Below are 18,880 nucleotides of genomic sequence, written 5' to 3' on the forward strand. Positions count from 1 at the left end.
GTCAGCTCTGGACCTTGCTTCTAAATCCAGACCTGCTGGCGGRAGGGGTTCGTCAGAAGCCCTTGGGCCTCTCATGAACAGACTGGCAACCATTTACCATTCGCAATCCTTGGATTGTTCCTTGGATTCTTTGAGACAGGTTCAGGATGCACTCACGCAATGAGGTCTCAAGTGCTGGGCAAATACAGTCAGGCCAGGGAACCAGCACGAGGAAGGAACACATACACGCCCTCTTCTAATTCATAGCCAAGCTTACTGGGATTTTAGGGGTTAAAATCTTTTACAGTTCGTAAAAAAACAGTCTCAGGTAGAAAAAAATGCAATTAAAAAAATAACAAAAAAATGGCAGATCGAATTGTGATTAAACTCAGACATTTTTACAACAAAAGTGACCCATTTTTAATGCAAGGCTACCATTTCAATTGTCCCATAGTGTTTTTCACTGAAGCAATGCTCCTCCTACAAACAGCAGAGAAATATGGCAAGACAACACTTTAATAGTTGTAACATATTAAAAGTTACCTGTTTAGTCACATTTTCTACTTTCATTTTGTAAGGAGAGCTAGTGGTAAAACAGTCATATGCAGATAAAGCCTCATTATCTAAGGGGCCGTCTCCTCCTCAGTCTCAGACTCACRTGAGATGGAGGAGCTCAGCTTGGTCACAGGAACAGGCTCCTACCAGTCAACATCTCACTGGTTACTGTGAAGTACCAGAAACATCAGAAACATCAGTGAAAAAGCAGCTCTCATTACACGTATACCAGCTCTGGGCTCCAGCTCAAAACTGCAAGGCCTACATCAGTCAGTAACAATCACTGCAAATTTCCATTAAATATTGAATGGATTCAGTGCAACTAGAAAAGAAGCCAAACATAYATTTTGAAACAGCTCCTTATTCACACCTTGTTGAACTGAACCCTTTATACATGAGCAGCATAAATGATGCCATTTCATTTCCCGCAATAACTCAAGGCATAACAGAAGCAATAAAAATAAGCTATAAAACACAGTACACCAGAAATCCATGTAAAAAAATATACACCTGTATCAAGGAGCTCAACAACAATGTAATGCACCACTCAAATTAAGTACCATACATGTTACAGTACATTCCATTTATTATGACAATTTAAGGCTAAAATAGGTACAACTCCCTCATAATCAAGCTTTCTTATATTTATCAATGCATACAAACATTAAGTAGATACAAATATGTGGTATTTTTATTGCTCTGAACTGTTACTAGAATGTTATGCTTCTCCAGATGTTGCTTCAGTTTTCCAATCAAGCTGAAGTTCTACAATTGCGACTTATGGCATTTTTATGATCACATTATCTTCTTTGATTTGAGCTGTAAATAAATTCCAAGACATAACAGACAAAATTGCCCGTCACTGCAAACTTTGTTACTCAGTTAACTAAGCACTCGTCCATAAGATACATGACAATTCACCACAAATATTATTTCTGCAATTCTTTACGAAGGATTGTTTTCTTTTCAGAATAATAGGTCTAACCAAGTGGCAAACATGACAACCAGCAAGTAATGATTCACTAGTAGCAGTCTAACAGACTGGGCTTAAAAAAAAAAAAAAAAAAGCTGAATAAGTGCTCCAAAACAAAGAGCAAACTTCTCTTCTTGCTCATAGAGCAATTACGTTTCCTAATTAAGTAGAACAATGCCTCATTCTGCCAGCGCCAAATTCTTTGACTGCAACTTGTCCATTTCTTGGCCAATATTTCCTTCAACTGTATCACACTGGGCAAGAAAAGCCTGAAAATAAGAAAACAGACAAAAGTTAACAGGGATGTAACTTCAGCAATGTTAGACTGCTTCTTAAGAAAAGAAATTAAAGTTTCCAACAGATAAGAAGACAATTCAACAACCACCTCCCAGATCAGCTTCAATAATGACTTATTAATAGTTTTATTTACCTGGAATTCAATGGAAATATGACAGTGTGGTTGTCCATCCTCACTGACATTGAACCACTTCAAGTTAATCAAAAATCCACCATCATCAGCAAGAATCAAAAAAGTTCTGACAAGTTGGGGGTTTCAGCTGTGAACATAACTTTAAGCTCCCTTCCTACAACACACACTTCTGTGGCCTAAGATGGGATCCTATTCAGCCAGATCCAAACAAGCTTTCATTAAGCCAAGAACTCTGTTCGTACTTCTCAAGACCGCAGGGCAGCATGAACCCTCATCCTGACAGGCAGCCCATGTGCCTCCATGGTGGGAAGCCCCCTTCCAAAGGGAGCAGCCCACAGCACCTTGAGCATTTCTTGCAACATGCCCACAAATTCCCGCAATTGTGGTAACTCACATGCAGCAGTTAAAGGCCTGCGACTACTGGTTACCTTGGATTCCTGATCCCCCCTCAACACTTTAAGCTTCCATCAATATATTCCCATAGGCGGAGTCCAAAGCACTGACTATCGTTTCTATCTACACACATCTTACACATGGTTTTGCTGTATCTGCAACAGACTTTACAGTCAAGCAGGGTATTCAATGCTATTTGAATTGAAATAGCATTAGGAAACTTCCTTCTCCTCTCCTCTACTTCTTATGCCAGGTCAGTGTTTTTCAGCACCCAAGCTGTTTTGGATCATCTGTTTTTGGCCAACCCCTTACCCTGACATCAGCTCACTTCTACCAAGACTTGGGTGATRAAGAATTCAAGGTAGCAGCTGTCACGGTTGTTGCCTGCAAATGTTTTACATCTGAATCACCACTCTGGAAGATACGAGGCTGTCAGCAACAGAAGACTGTTTATTACTCCCTCTTGCTTCTACAAATATATAGAAGTAATAAATATAATTTGCCATACTTTCCTTGCTTTGGAAAAGTAAATTACTACTTTGGTCTGAAATCCCTTAAGATTCTTCTGCAGTCCCCAAGTGGATCATAAGCCACAGAGGCTGAACACYGTCCCCACACAAGCTCATAGCTCATTCTGACCTCTGCCCAAAGTCCCCTTTAGGCTCTAACAGCAGTTCTTATTCAAAGTCCCACTTATTTCTGCAATAACTTCATGCAAGAGTGGAGCACTAGCAGCTTGCAATGAGCTTTACAGTAATAACTGTAGGCTAGCTACTTTGGTCAAGCACATGCAATCAAAATTATTCAGAGCTCTATATAATAYAGCCTTGCCAGGAGACCATCTTCATTGCCACTTGCGTTACTTGACCTTGTCTCTCTAGAGGAATATAAACAGCTTTGAACTTAAAGGAAAGCACTTCTACTACAGAGTACTTCTTTGTAGAACTTTCTCTGAAATAAACAGCCTTTTTAAAATACATGTGAAACATTTTTGGAAATTTAATAAAGTTTATGGTAAAAGACAAAACCTTTCCATTCCATATATGAACAAAAGGAACATTCACATATAATTTTCAGAAGTCTAACCTGTGACTGCAACTAGCACAATACAAATCAAAACAATAATCTGAGAAGCACCACCACTTGTTTATGAAAGTTTTTGGGTTTGTTTTTTAAGGGGCAGAGTAGGGTGGAAGAGGGTTAATTCCAGCATTCAGTAACAAATTCAGAATGAGGTCTCTAAGGAACACTCAGGAAAACACACAAATCATATTTGTTTTTTAATAACTAAAAAAAAAACACCAACAATGCAGCCACACCTCCATACAGCTTTCAGCTTAGAGACTTAACTTCTATAGAAAATTGGTGTGTCAAAATGCTAAATTTTCCAAAAAGCACCTCCAGCAAAGTCTTTCCCAGCTTCCAGCAGGAGTCAGTTGGCTGCCCTGTTGTGCCCAGATCTCACTCATTACTCCAACCCACATAGATATGGGAAAGAAAGAATGATTCTGTTTCATTTAAAAGTAATTGGAATTGCCCACTTCATCAGGCAGCCATAAGGCCAAGCACTAATATAAATTACTAATATTATTTGAAAATAGTATGAGCTATRAAAATCTGTATTTTTCTAATACTATAGAAGTATTAACAACTACTCAGAAAGAGGTCATGAGAAGTAGCACTGTAACAATAAATACTGCAAAAATCTAAGATCTAAACTGCTCTCATTTTCACAAGCTGTTGCTGGGAAAAGAACTCACCTGAACCCTTTTCACCAAGCCCTTCTTTTTCAGTTTGCAATCACTGAAATTCTCTGGCAGGTTCTGCAGTAAAATAAGTGAACAAGTTGATGCAGCTTAATCTTGAAACTAACATATTAAACTTACAGTGAAAAGTTAATGTGTCAGAGAGCTGAATCCTCCCAACAGGCAAGCTGAAAATGGCATGCCTGCTCAGTGAGGAGGACTACACACCAAATAATTCAAAAAAAAAAAAAGTAATAATTTACATATAAATATATACAACATGATGATGGCAAACAACTGAACTAGCAAGTTTACCATATGTCTTCACCTGACACATAGCAATAAACCACACGCACTTTGTCCACTGTACATACATATGTTAACTCTTCTGCTGGGCTCTTCTTCAGGTTTTCAGAGACTACTGAAGATGCAGTAATTTCTTACAAACAGTAACTCAAACACTCGTCAGCATCAGACTGCACCATCATTATATAACCAGCATGAAACTGCATCAGTAATGCAAGCACCGCTAGTCTATTTAAGCTGTATGTATCCTTAGTAATCTATTCATGGAAGGTATTAGAAGGTACATGAAAGCTCTTAAGTCAAAACGCATCCATTTCCACACTCCTTCCACTCAATATATATGTACAACAATGTACAACATCTTAGCAAGTTTTACCTGGTTAGTTCTTCTGGAGAGAAGTTAAATTGGGGTATGGGTGGGGGAGGGTAACGTTTGTTTTTTGGGGTATTTTTTTGCATTATTAGAAACATGATGCATCATTACACCATCACATCTAGGAGGACAATTCTGTCCTCCTAGCTCTACACTGAGGCTAAAGACTGCCCCGTCTTTCCCTCTGTTCTGATACATATTTATAAGAAGGCAAAGAAAGAAAAAAATAGTTTATTTTCTTTCAAAGTCCAGCCAAACATACATAGTGTTAAATATAGGAGTCTTGCACATAGTTTAATATAGGAGTTAAAAATACACAAGATTTCACACCAAAAAACTGACATTGTGAGCACTGAAACAACCGGTTTAAAAGGGACTTGGGGCAGTTCTGGAGCAGAGATCACTCTCCTCTGCTATTTGTGCATTGAAGGTGGTACCAGACCAGGAGATACTAACAGCCCAGCACATTTCCACAGTGGGGACAAGGGGGACACAGAGGGGACACGGACTGATCTGGAACTTATTATTGCATTTTACTCCCATGTAAGCCCTGGTCTAAAATCCCCATCACTCTTCTTCCACGCTCACTGGAGGAAGGAACATGAAATGCTGCTTCCTGTCTCCTGGAACAGCATGAACATTTAAAATTGCAATAACWACTACTGTGCTAGCCTACTCTCAAGGTCATTTTTTTAATCTACCCGTTGGTTTGTTTTTGGARGATGGACAAGAGAAGGAATATTCTGTTCCTGAGATTCCATCTTCCATTTCTGTTGCTCCAGTTCCATTAGGAGTTTTCCCAAATAGCAGGATTATTAAATTGATCATTTTTAACACTTCCTTCAAGATCAAAAAAGACATTTCCCTTACAGACATCCTTTATGTCATACTGCACCTCCTGAAACAACAGCAGAAACTAAAAATACTTCTTTCAGGGTGAAAAATTAGCAGYAGAATCCAAAGGCACAAGACAGGTCAGTCTGCAGATGAACAGGGACATCTTTCCAAATGCGAACTGGTGCAATGCTACCTTGCAAAAAGGAACAGAAATGGCTAAAAATTAAAAGTGATTTTTTTTTTTTTTTTCAGAAACTGAAGGTTTTCCTCTATCCCGAGCAGTATTCTTCAGTTTGTCCCAAGGAACAGTTTCTTTTCTAAGGCCTATCTGTCCTTTCCATCTCTGGATTTCCAACTGTCTAAACAAACAAAAGCCTCATTTTAGTAATGGTCAATGTCCATTTTTCAATGCACTTTTTTTTTTTTTCTACTGTTCGTCTTAGGAGGTACAGAGCTCTTCAAAAACATGTTTTTTCTCTCTAGTGCTGTGCACTGCAACAGGTCCCAGCTCATGGCAGGCTAAACCTGCATGTCTCTTCCCATTAAGCAGACACCACGGTAACATTTTATTACATCCTTTCTTTCAGGAAACTGAATGCTCCAAAGACATTACAGAACAACTGAAGAGTTAGTTTCAAGTTGACAGTGAATCTTCTACAAACACCAGTTTTAACTCACAAATAACACTTGTTACAGAAAAAAAAAATATAAAGGTCTATGAAGTATTCTAATGGATCTTGTTTATGACATAGGGTACTGTAACTACAGGAGGAAATTCCCATATTTCCCTTAATTTTGTACAATATTCATTTTTGAAATGAAATATAAAATAAAAGGCAATTGCCATGAAAAAACTATTTAATGCTTAATATTTTAGCTATGGATACCTAATATCCATTATGTGTATTAACCTGGAAGAACAAAGACAGTCAAAGATCAGATAGTCAATTMTCACCAAAAAATGAAGATGTCACTATGTCACAGAAATTCTTCTATGCCTTGAAGCTTTCAATGATACAGCGTTTATTAATAATGAAATTGAAAAAAATGAAATAACATGCTAGCGTTATCCATGCCTTCTTGTTTTCTCTCTTTGTCCAGAGCTTTTTATCTCCGATTGCAACTTCTGAGATATTTTGGTGTTCTTATCAAATTGCAATAAGAAAATAAGACTTATTTTGATAATTGAAAATGGTTAACTATTAATACCAGACAGGGAAATCTAGATGGGCCTACCACTCAATATCCATTTCATAAACAAATATYGGTAACTGAAGAAAAACGTTGAAAGCTCAGAAAAAGGTTACATTTAGACAATTTATATTTTGACAGTATTTTTCCAAACTGTTTTAAACGCATCTCTGCATGCAAAATCCTATGTTTGTTTGCATACCCTTGTAGCTGTTTTTAAAATCATGCCCTCAAAGCCCTAGGCAAAGATGTAGAATTGGAAGCTCTACGTGTACTAACTCATGAAACTACTCAAATGGTATTTTGCCATTAAATTCGTAAAGCTTGCAAATCTTAACATCAAATTAAATCTCACAGTCTCTCTGTTTTACCTTAGTCAGCTTACGTCTCCTCTCCAGGAATASGATGTCCAACTATTCAGGGTTTAACAGGTGAAGCTGGCAATAAACCTTAAGTCACAATAACATTTCAATATTTAATTAAAATCAAGTTTTATATATATATATATCTCCTTTTAAAAGTAACTTAATCTAGGCAGTGCTTATACAAAGCTCTGGCTAAATGTATGTCTTGGTGCATTTCTTGCAGAGCAATAGTTTAGGTTAGTAGGCAGCTTTCCTCTGCACAGCATATTCCAATTCCCACAGCACGGCTCCTATCTGCACTCTACTTTCTCCATGACAAAACCCTGCTTAGGCCTCACAGGGCTTTAAATTCCATCCTTTAAATCCCTTAAATTCTGACTGCCRTGCTTGGCTTTACCCAGCAACTTCTGTAGGACTCCTGGGCACAGGGCTTTTGCTGGTGTTTTTCTCCCCCAAAGAGGATTTTTCCCCTGCAGAAAGAGCCCAACTCCCTGTATGGACTGTCCCTGTTTGGACTACCCTGTTGGCTAACCACATGCTTGACCACATCTCCTTGGGGTACTTACCACGGGGACACACTCACTTAATACATCACACCTTCAGAAATTCCTGTACTGGAGGTATGCCATATACCATGCTTCATAAAATTCTGTTCAAACCAACCACCTTGGACAATAATGAATTCACGTGTGTTTTCCTGCCTCTGCATCCTCTCTGTTCTCGAGCGCTTCTTTAAGGATGAGCTCAGACACCCTCTTCCCTCAGCTCTGCTTTTTACAGAACAGGGGCTCTCTCTTTATTCCTTTTCTCTCTCCCAGATGGTCTCCCAGGAAAAGCACATCCCTTCGCTGCAGAACATCCCGTTCGGCTCTGTCCAGTCATCCTCTGCTACGGCAGCACTCACAGTAAAGATATTTAAACATAATGTTACTACCTCATCTTTGCTTTCCTTTTTTTTTCTCTTTTTTTTAAATACCTCCCAAATCACAGGACTTGGAAGATAAGATCTGGTGCCTGAATCCAGTTTATAACACTGTAATGAGCCAGTACACAAAACAAATGCTAGTCAAATATATCAGAAAAAGGTAGCATCTCCCACACTAGCAGTCAATAGCAGCAAGAGCCAGAAGCCTTTTACCCTTCTGGTACCAAATTCATTAAAAAAGGGACTCTGCCACACACAGCAACAACATTAATGTCTTGCAGAGATTTGTACAGACACCACTCTCTGTGCTCACTGAGGGACAATGGCACTTTCATGCTCCTGTGCTTTAGAATATTCTCTTCTCATTTTACACTTACGATCCATACTAAGAGATTTAAGAATCAAAAATAAGAAATGCAAAACAAAATGTTTAATTATCCAAATAAAATCAAAGATTCAAACATAAGTTCACGTCACTCCAAATGTAAGCGGTAAAACTTCACAGAAGCTTGGAAAGTGTTTGTAAAAGGCAAAATAATGCTATTTGCAGAACAATTCCTTCTTTAATCCTTGCTTAAGCACTGGTTTACCTGACGTCCAATTTGACAAGGGATTTCACAGCTAATATATTTAAACAGTGACTTGAAAGGAATGATCATGAGAACAAAGCCATATCTCAGGTGGCAAAATCAATGACAGACTTCAAGTACATTACAGTGAGCTGGCAAGAAAGGTACAGCATCAAGCCCATGTGTTTAAATTTTCCTACGCATCTCAGGAAAGTTTTCCTTTCTTTTCTCTGCTTCAGTAATTTCTCTAAAAAAACATGCCTGCTAATCAAGTCGGGCATTTTTCTGTGTTCTGCTTGCTGAGATTTGTAATAATATGCTTTGACTTTTACTCCTAGACCAAATATTTTAATTGTTGAAATAAATGCATTTCCAACRATGCACCTATATAAATCCTCAACTGCTGAGGAAAAACGAATCTGTATTCCTCCTGAAACAAAAAAAATTTGCAGTGTGTGCAAAAACTAGAATGTTTCACAGCACACGAAAACTGATCAGATGCTTAAAAGATCCCACTCTGTGCTCTCACCTGAAGAATCGGTAGCTATTTTTAACCAAATATTTAATGTGCAAATGCTCAAGTTGCAGGTACTCTACTCAGAGACATCCTTTGAAGACTGTTTTTGCACTTTTCTGAGTATTACCACTCTATCTTCCCTCTCCCACCCCAATAGTGCATGACTCTTGAATTACTGTTGCCGCTTTCCGACTTACTTTACATTCATAGTTCTTAAATACATGAAGTCTAGTAAAAAAAGCATTATTAGTTCCCAAATCAGCTCCTCTAATTAACGATAGGTCTGCTGGTACTAGCATTCTAACACTCCTAGAACGGACAAAACATAGTATTTAGTCTCCCACCCTTTGGCTGCCTTAACACCAACAAACCTGGTTTTGCAACAAGCTTGGTTTTCTGAACTGATCCAAACAATGTACAATGCCCAAGACACTTTAAGTGCTTTCATAACAATTCTGCCGAAGAAACAAACTGAAACATTTATGATGCAAAATGATTGGACATTTTCTTTCTACAATGCATTCATTCTTTCATCTTGTTAGAAAATCACTCACTCAGTGACTTTTTCTTTAATACGCCATTGATTCCATCACTAGCAGATTTATACAGTGAATGGCATTCAAAAGATTTCTTAGGGCTTGGTTTTAACTTGGGAATACTAAAAAGTAGGTAGAATATTTCAGAAAAAAAAAAGTTTTCTGGAAGCTTTTCACCTTTCTGCTTTTCATTTGCATTTACCACTTTTTCCACCCAATTTCTTACTTAAGTGGCTCCTGTTATTTATTGTTTGCAAAAGTGGCTCCTGTTATTTATTGTTCACAAAAATACCTCTTTACTGTTCTATGTCCCTACATCTGTATGTTCCACAACTGCAGTACTTTTTTGTAATACCTTAATAAAGTTGTGGCCTAGTCATGTGACCTGCTATAATAAAGTTGGGACCTGATCATGTGACCTGCTATAATAAAGTTGGGGCCTGATCATGTGATCTGCTGTAATAACAGTACACTGAGGAGCTCCATTTTATGCAAAGATTCTGTATCTTATCTGTAAGATTCCTTGAAAGGTATTCAGATTCATTTTTCATGATAATATTCTAATAAGACTATGGCTTTTAAGTCAAATAAATATGCAGGCTGGTCCCAAGATGTACCTTCATCTACTGCTATGAGAAKTACTAATAGGCATTCCTCCCTTAAAAACCTAAGTCCAGTAAATGTCAGCTTCTAGGCTCCTTCATAATGAAGTTATCTATAACTATTGATGATATGAAAACATATTAATCATGATTATTTTTAGCCCTGACTACTCCACTTTCCACAAGAGAAAACTGAGGCACATGATTTCAATGAAAAAAAGAAGTCATCAGCTTATAAGGTTCTTAAAATCTTTTGGTAAACCTCTAAGTCAATGTCCAGTACTATCCGGAGCATTTTGGATAAGGAAGTAGATAGCTTCCTGCTTAAAACATACAGTACCAGAATCAAAAGAAAACTTGGGAAACTTTGTTTAATTGAAATGAAGAGGGTCTTCTAAGACTGCTGTTACCTTCCAGGATTGCAAAGCAGCACATACAAATACTGCATTTTTTTTTAATTATTTTTCGAAGCAGGACAATGGTACCAGAAATCAGCAGGATCAGAAATAAGTTCTGACCCCACCCAAATGAGCCATTGTCACTTCATCGCTATTTTCATGCTAACACATAGGAAATTTGCCACTTCAAACAAGGAATCAGTTGTATTAAGCTTGTATGTCTGATAGCATTCAAGAACCTATGAMGACTACTGAAATTTGAAGACTTCAAAATACTGAACTGTTTTTTTTTTTTTTAATTATGGCAAACAAGAAAAATTAAAACATACTTAGAGTGTCAACTATAACAAGCATAAGCGAAACTCTTGGCAGCAAGCAGCAAAGGCTAACTTACCATTAAAGGTGCACAGTATGAAAGGAGGAAATAAGTTAACAAACTCCCCGCCAATCCCAGCAACACAAAATGTACAGCATCTGGTAAGGGCCAATTCAAATTATTACTCTATGACATACAGAGCTGCTCATCTTTTTCAAAGCACTCATCAATTAAAATCCATTTGTTACACAGACTACTGAACTTTGTACAAAAACGCAGAAATAAACCCATAAAGGGTCACTGTGGAAAGCAGTAACCCCAAAGACATTACTCTCACAGAGAAGCAGTGTGCTGGTCCTTCAGAACAGGAATTTAAAAACATGATAATGCAAYGGAATTAGACCATGAAGTCAAAAAGCATAACCCAACAGACATAGAAACTCAATAACAAAACACTCCAGTTGCCACAGTCTGGGGCAGGTCCCTTACTCTCACCTTGCTCTCAGTTCTTGTGTTCTGCAGGGAGATACACAGCAGAATAAAGAAGGCTGCTCTAAGTGATGACCCATTAATGACTATAGAGCACTTGGAGAAACCCCAGGACATTTCAAATAAACACTCCAGGCCTCAGGATGCAGACATCTTGAGTAAAAGTACTGTCAGTCCACATAMAACAGACCAGAGAATTCTTCAGGACCTCCTTGCTCTTAAACAATACAGAAAAATTTCTTCTGCTTTTTTTTTGCCCCATTACCTTTACTGTTAATATGAAGTTTAACAAAACAGGTTTTGTCAAGACAAACTAGAAGGGTAAAACCCGAGTACAGGATGTTTGTTTCATGTAGTCTTGACAGGCCCTTATTGCCCAGCATGAAGCTCCTCTATAGAATGGGGATGCTTACACAGGCATTAATGTCACTGTTTAGCAGCCTTTGGAGACATGCAGGAGCAAGAGAACAATATAAGCAAACCAATTAACTATCTTAAAATATATCTATGTGTTAACATTTTAAAATATCAAATAAACTGTATTAAAGATTTAGTCTTAAAAGGAAACTTCTTTAGGGATATGATGCCTCTCTGTGATTATTTACTTACAGTGGCATCTATCTGTTCGAGGATCTTCATGAATTGCTCTGCAATTCCTTTTATCCTCTTGTCCAGCTTTTTCAGAGCTTCTGCCTGGAGATCTTTTGCCAAAAAACCCTGAGGAAGAAAAAGATATAAGCTAGGATAACATTACTTCACAACCTGCATACTACTCAGCTAAAAAAAAARAAAAAAAAAAATCAATCCACTGCAGCAAAAAATATTTTTCCTATTTCTATAGTTTCAGGTACAATAAAAATTCCAATTTTTTTCATCAATGCTTTTCTAGATCTAAATAATATAATTTGTTCAATATTGAACAATATCTTTTTTTTTTTTCCAAATAGTGCCATTCAGGTTCCTATATCGAAAACTCAAAGAGCATTTGAAGTTTATTAAGAATTTTACAGGTCCCTTGAAAAGATGATAGGGACAGCTTATTACTGATTGTATAAAACCTTCAAGTAGTACTTTAGAAAATATGCAGTTTTTTTTTTTTTTTAAAAAGCAGTTTTGCAAACATTTGAAAGGACACAGAGCTGACATACCTTCTGGATGCTTGTGAACTCTTTATTAACTTCCTCTAATTTATTAGCTATTTGGTCCACTGACTTCTCCAAATCTTTTAACTTCTTTAACTCAGCCTCTTCCTCGGGACTATTCTGTGTATTCAAAAGCATAAAATTCACAACTGTGGAACAAATAGAGTCACTATGTAGCTAACGTGAAGCAACAGCATGACACAGAAGCGATGGCTTTTGCTCACTTAAATACTACATTGTGGTTATTCTTCCCATACCTTAACACCATCAAACAAGCTGCTTCCAAAGCTTTACAACAAGTACAGTGGCAATGCAAATAAACATGTTAAATGAGAATCATCTGAAGAGAAAATGAAAAGTGCAAGTAATTTTCATCTATTAACTTTATTACCTTGGAAGTAGAGGCAACATATGAGGGGATACTACTTTGTCCTCTATTGTCCTCTAAGAGTACATCACTTCACCAGAAGTAACCCAGCAGCTACAGGTTTTTATTGTTTTTCAACCAGAAAAGGGTATCATCAGAGAAAAGGGTATCAGCACACAGGAAGTTCATGAGTGCTATTAGATTAGGCAGGAGCTTGCCAGGAACATAATTTCAGAAAGCTGCATAGTTACACACGGTGCATGAGACTGAACACAGCTTGGTGGGGATGAACACAGGGTGAGTTTTATGCCAAAACCTATACTCATGTCCAGCAGTCGAGCCACTAATAGATACTAGAATAATGGAAGAAAAAAAAAAAAAAAAAAAAAAGAATTCTAATAGCAATACTTACCCTTTTCCCAATCAACATGACTTTGCAACCATTTTTAACACCAAGTGCTGACAATGGTTGTTCCATTTCTTTCAGAGACTTTCCTAAATATGATGAAAGAGAAAAACAAAAGTCAAAATATTACTAATAGCAGTAGGTAATACTTTCAATTGTTCAAGTAAGAAAAAAAAAAAGTGTTAAAAATACTTTTTCAAAAGCATTCAGAACACAGACATCTGAAAGTAAGATAAAAGGAACTGCCCTTAAGAAATCCGGACAGGTGCRTGAGTTACCTTTGTATATCAGTTTCTGAAAGGGAACTGGAACACCAGTGACTTGTTCTATAAGCAGAGCCATGTCCTGCAGCGTAGGTTCCCCATCTTCCTGATGAGAAGCAACCTGAATACTGTGCTTTTCRTTACCTAACAAAATCAGAATGATAGTAATATTGATTGTTACCCAGAAAATTTTAGGTAGAATCAGTTTCTCATACTTATTTCCATGAATGCAGAAAGTTTTCAAATCACCAGTACTCATGTACAATCTTAATTTTAAATAACAGGGTTCTGCTGAAATTCCTTTGTCTTAGAGTTACTCAGCTGAAAAAAAAAAAAAAACATTTTTACCTTCTAATAACCTGAAGAGTTGGATAAGGAGAAATCTACTGGCTATAAAGCTCCTAATAAAGAAGAGATGGGGGGGAATATTGTTTAAGAATGCAGATGGTACAGGAATCCCACAAGTTGGAGAAGAGAAGTCCTGACTTTCATGATCTGTTTTAGTTCCTACTTACAGGAACTTTTAAGGACACAAGTCTTGGGAAACCAGAGATGACTTGTCACTCCCTTTGCTCCCTTCCTCTTAGTCCAATGTCTTCCCAGTCAGCCTTTCCTCTCCTGGGCAAACCCTCTTAGCGTGAGGATGGTTTCTCCCCTAACTGCATATCCACCTAGTATAAAAACCTGCAGTCACTGTTTCTAAGTGCCAAGTGAGTTCCAGTGTGGGTCTCCAAAGTCTTAACCACAGCAGCCTTGAAGAGGTTTATCATGAAACTGCCAAAGTCTTGACAGACTCTAGCCCTTAAATCCCCTCTTCACCTCACTCGACTCGTCAGGGACGTTGGATGCAGTCAGAGGATGGTTTCATGTGAACAGGTCCATCGACGTGACAGTCTGGGCAGGGCAGGTAGGAGACTGCATGGCCAGGACAGGAAACTCGAGCAGCTGGACAGCCCACACCATSAGGAGCTGAAAGCAGCCCCAGCTGCCAGGCCTTGCCAGCCTGCTCCAGTCCTGCTCACGGAGAATCCTGCTCACACTCCCCAGGATCACGGGGTTCCTATGTGCAAGGAACAGCAGGCAGCTCTCTGAACAAAAGGACCACGTGGGTTCATCTCTGCCTCTCAGCTGCTCCTGCTCTGTGCAACCTGTGCTGCAGGCCTGCCAAAACACCCACCCAAACGAGCCATCCCTGGCTGCAAGGGAGTTGAGAGACACTATTCAGTTGGGAGGAAGAGAGAACTCTAACAAGTACCAGAGAGAAAACTATCCTCRTGCCACTGATTTTAAATGCACATATCTTTACAATAAACTAAAAAAATATATATAAAAAAGCTATAAATATTTTCATATGTTTCAGTTCCCCAAGGCCAAGCTACATAAAAACCTCAAGACTGTGCAATCTCCAAGAATGTTCTGGAAAGCAAAAATGATTTTAAGCTCAGACTCTCTCTCCAGCAGCTCCCAAACACATTTATCTGCTCTACATAAGGATTGACAGCACTTGCGGAAACAAAAAAAACAAAGAAAACAAGAAAGGACTTAAAGAACAGCTGAAGATTGCCTTGCAATGAGGACAGCTTTACCTACAAACTATGAATAGCACTTTAGGGCAGATATAGCACCAGTTACACTGTCAATTCACTGATGAATGAGATCACCACGAAAAACATCTCAGACTAAAACTGGTAACACAATTTACCATTTTTTCTCCCTATAAATAAGAGCAATGAYTTAAAGTCTCAGCTAAGGTAAGTTTCCCAGTTCTTTGGGAAGACTCTAGGTACATTTAGGGAAAAATCAGGTCAATTCAGTGGTTTGTGGCTTGTAGAGTGGTACAGGCGGGCCTAACCCCGTTCCTTTCCGTGAAGCCTTCCCGTTTCCATCGTTCCCGACGCTCACACACACACACACACACACACACACACGCACGCACAGCGGGCGTTCGCCCCAACGTCAGCCGACGGCACCGGGTGCGAACCCCGCGCCCGCAGCCCGCGGCGACGGCAGCCGCCCGCTCGCCCGGCCCGGCCCAGGCGCTGCCGCGTGCGAGGAAGGCCGCACGGACAAGACCCCTCGCCCCGAGGAGGCTCCCGCAGGAGAAGCCGCCGAAGCTCCGTGCGCAGCGCCCGGAACGGSAGCTGCCTCGGGAACGAAAGCCCCCGGGCGCCGGCGGCCCCTTTGGGAGGCCGCCCCCCGCCTGCCCGCGCCGGCAGGACGCGCCCCCGGGCGGCTCTTACTGTACGTGACGGTAACGGTCACCGGGGCTCCGCGCGCCGCCATCTCGCCCCGGCCACCGCGAAGCCTGCTGGCGGCGCTTCCGGGAGCGCGCCGGAAACGCGTCACCGCGGCGGGAGGCCCTGCCCCAGCGTGACGTCACGGGAGGCGGAGAGAAGGAGGCTGATGTTCCCAACAGGTGCGAGGCCCCGCCCCCATCTCCTCAGCCCCCGCCCCTCGGGCCCGCCCCCGCCCCTCGGGCCCGCCCCCGCCCCGCACCGGGGCGCGCGGCTACGCCAGGATCCGCTTGGGAAAAATACCTTTATTAGCGATAAATAAAGCTGCTTCTCTACAGAGATTTGTACAAAGTGCTTCTCGTGTTAGTTAAGAGCTCTGTCTGGGCTGGACAACTCCTCTCCTGCGGCCGAGCGGGGGTTTGGCACCAGCGCTGTGCCCGCAGCCTGGGAGCTCAGCAGAAGGAAGACAGCAGACTTTTTTTTTTCCCCCCACTTTTCTTTTTCCTCCTTTTTTTTTTTCCTCTTACAACATCTGTTGCTACTCCTGCCGGCGTTGAAACATGGCAGAAGCAACAGTCTGGTTTAAATGTGACACTGCGAAGGAAGTAGCTGTGGCATTGTAGGGAGCAAAATGAGGCTCCGTCTCCGGATACGCCTGTCCTAAAGCAGTAGGAACACACAGCAGGTTAAGATCATTGCCGGAAACACCACACAAAAGGGTCAGCTACTCTAAATGATTTTATGTTACACTGGAACACATAATGTTAATGATAAGCCTACCATCCATTACAGTTATTAAGTAGGTTACAATACAATAGCACAAAAGTCTCAAGACTGAATTTGTTTTAAAATGCCTCTACTTTATCAAATAAGCATAGAAATGAGGAAGCTATTTTACAGACAGGAAGCAGCAACATACAGTCTCAGTTTCAAGAAAGAGAACCATAATAGAAAAATCAAACAGAGCTCAGCTATAAACAGCCACCTTTACTCTTCACGGATTACTTTGTCCATAAGACACAGGAAATGAAAACCTATTAGACTGACGGCTTCCACTGAAGGAAATTGTGCCAAGTTTTCCATTAACAGAAAAGTCAGTAGTAGAACAACTTTCTTCAAAGAAAGGAAACACCAGCAGCCATTCATATTGCATACTATGGATGTAGTGATATTAAAGTTACACTGGAAGGACAAGTTCCCCAGATCTTTTTTAAAAAATCTTGTAATTTGATTTGTAAAATGTAGTTTGTCATATCCATTGTGCTTTTGGAACACTTATGTAGCGGGGATCTTGGGCAACCCAAATTCATCCACCAGCACACCATCCTATAAGGAAGAAGAAGAAAAGAGAAACAAATTAATAAGTTCTGCATTCTTTTCACAATTTTAATGATATCTGTAATTGTGTGGCAAGTGAGATCAAAATAAAAGCAACCGGTATTCTAAGCTGTATTAYAGCAGTGAAAAGCAAAAATATGAAAAACTAAGCTTATAAGGTCTACAAAGACAGAAGTTTAAAAACATCATTTTAGCTCTTGAAAACAAAGAGCATAAATTACACCGTATTCTCTCACGCASAGATGTGCTGATAATACCGACTTATCATGAAGTTATCTTAGGCTTTAGAAGGCCAATTCATCATACATAAGCAGATCATCCAAAATATAGAAAACATTAAGCACAATTCTTATTTAACATACTGAGGATTCCAAACAGCAAGCAACCCACATAAATATGATTAATTCTGAATATATATATATATATATGTTTTTCCCTTTTAAAGAAAAGACTCACTTTGTTTTTTGTATCGATAGGAGTGCCTTCTGGTATGGCAGGAGCAGACGCAGCTTCGTCTAAGTAGGAATTGTCTTCATCGGCTAGAATTTCATCACCTAGTGCATCCAATTCTGAAATAATATTATTATGTAGGTTAWAAAAATAAGCAAGGCATTTCTTTTGCAGAAAAAGTATCTCTTGTAGAAAAACATGGTTCACAATGCATCACTATTTCTTAGTTGCTTATTATGTTTCTTATTTAACTATAATTCGGAAAAACTTCCTCACCCTCCACTCAAAAGAAGCTCAGGTAACGAAAGTYAAGTTTCTTGGAAGAAATGCAGGTTTATGCTTAAAAGAATAATCAAAGCTGTTTTTAAACACTATTTTTTCCTTCGTGTTCCTCACCTGCTTCCAAATCATCCTCATCAATCTCTGGCGTTCCATAGCTACGGCTCAGCGCTTCCTGGACTTCATTGGCTTCTTCCATCATATCCTCTAACTGATCTTGTATGTCCTGCAGCAATAACAACAAAATCAGCACATCTGTATTCAACAGTTTTAGCTAAYTTTATCAGAGCTTAGCCACAATCAGTCTACAAGGCACTGACAGACGTTTTAAATATAAATATAAATCCTTTTTTTTTTTTTTTTTGGAAAGTACATCTGGAAAGTACTCTGGAAAGGATATCTACTTTCCAGAGAAAAACATCTGGCCAAAACACGTGTCAGAACAACAACAAAAAGGTATAGATATATATCTATACCTACTGGCACTATACCTAGATACAAAAAAGGAAATTACCCTTGTCTAAGCGTTTATCACACAGACACTATTAAAAACAGCCCAGGAAAGAACTTAGTGGAATTCAGCAATGACATCTGATGAACATTTTAATGCAGCATGTTTGTTATATTTCAAGATCTTAAGATTTTAAATTGCATTTCCTGAAGAACACTGTGAAGCTTTGCATGCTTCTTAAAAATATTTTCTACAGTAGCTACCAWGAATAAGAATACAGTGGGACAAAGCAGCAGCAACATGAGAAAAAAAAAAAGAAAGGATAAAGAAGCTATAGAACCAAAGTAGCTGCTAACATTTATGTAGAGATGCAAAGAGGAATGAAGAAAGAGAAAAGATTAGGCCAGTATGGCAACAACACGTAGTGCAATAAAGGCAACAGCTGATTGTG

The 18,880-nt window shown here is 39.3% G+C and overlaps 2 protein-coding genes across 6 annotated transcripts in view; both read right to left on the reverse strand.

Moving 5' to 3' along the window:
- Nucleotides 1–527: 527 nt before the first annotated feature.
- BAG1 (BCL2 associated athanogene 1) lies at nt 528–15,973 on the reverse strand. Of its 5 annotated transcripts, none has more exons than XM_026039638.1 (7): nt 15,918–15,961; nt 13,693–13,821; nt 13,421–13,503; nt 12,648–12,761; nt 12,109–12,216; nt 4,117–4,153; nt 528–1,735 (listed from the first exon to the last, which is right to left on the reverse strand). In XM_026039638.1, the coding sequence occupies exons 1-7, from the start codon at nt 15,958–15,960 to the stop codon at nt 1,557–1,559; spliced, it is 693 nt and encodes a 230-aa protein (XP_025895423.1). In that variant the 5' UTR covers nt 15,961; the 3' UTR covers nt 528–1,556. The 5 variants fall into 5 exon arrangements, with proteins under 5 accessions (XP_025895423.1, XP_025895424.1, XP_025895425.1 ...); XM_026039639.1 differs by having other exon boundaries at nt 567–1,776; nt 4,091–4,153; nt 15,918–15,973; XM_026039640.1 differs by lacking the exon at nt 4,117–4,153 and having other exon boundaries at nt 1,634–1,776.
- A 501-nt stretch (nt 15,974–16,474) lies between these two features.
- The window catches only part of CHMP5 (charged multivesicular body protein 5), an 8,825-nt gene continuing 6,419 nt past the window's right edge, over nt 16,475–18,880 (reverse strand). The window contains exons 6-8 of the mRNA XM_026039644.1: nt 18,096–18,204; nt 17,706–17,818; nt 16,475–17,237 (exon numbers count right to left, since the gene is read on the reverse strand). Coding sequence (XP_025895429.1) covers nt 17,187–17,237; nt 17,706–17,818; nt 18,096–18,204 — 273 coding nt within the window. The 3' untranslated portion in view covers nt 16,475–17,186. The remainder of the gene's footprint in view (nt 17,238–17,705; nt 17,819–18,095; nt 18,205–18,880) is intronic.

Source organism: Nothoprocta perdicaria, unplaced genomic scaffold (genome assembly GCF_003342845.1).
Source record: "Nothoprocta perdicaria isolate Ctin4 unplaced genomic scaffold, notPer1 scaffold_235, whole genome shotgun sequence".
Classification (NCBI taxonomy): domain Eukaryota; kingdom Metazoa; phylum Chordata; class Aves; order Tinamiformes; family Tinamidae; genus Nothoprocta; species Nothoprocta perdicaria.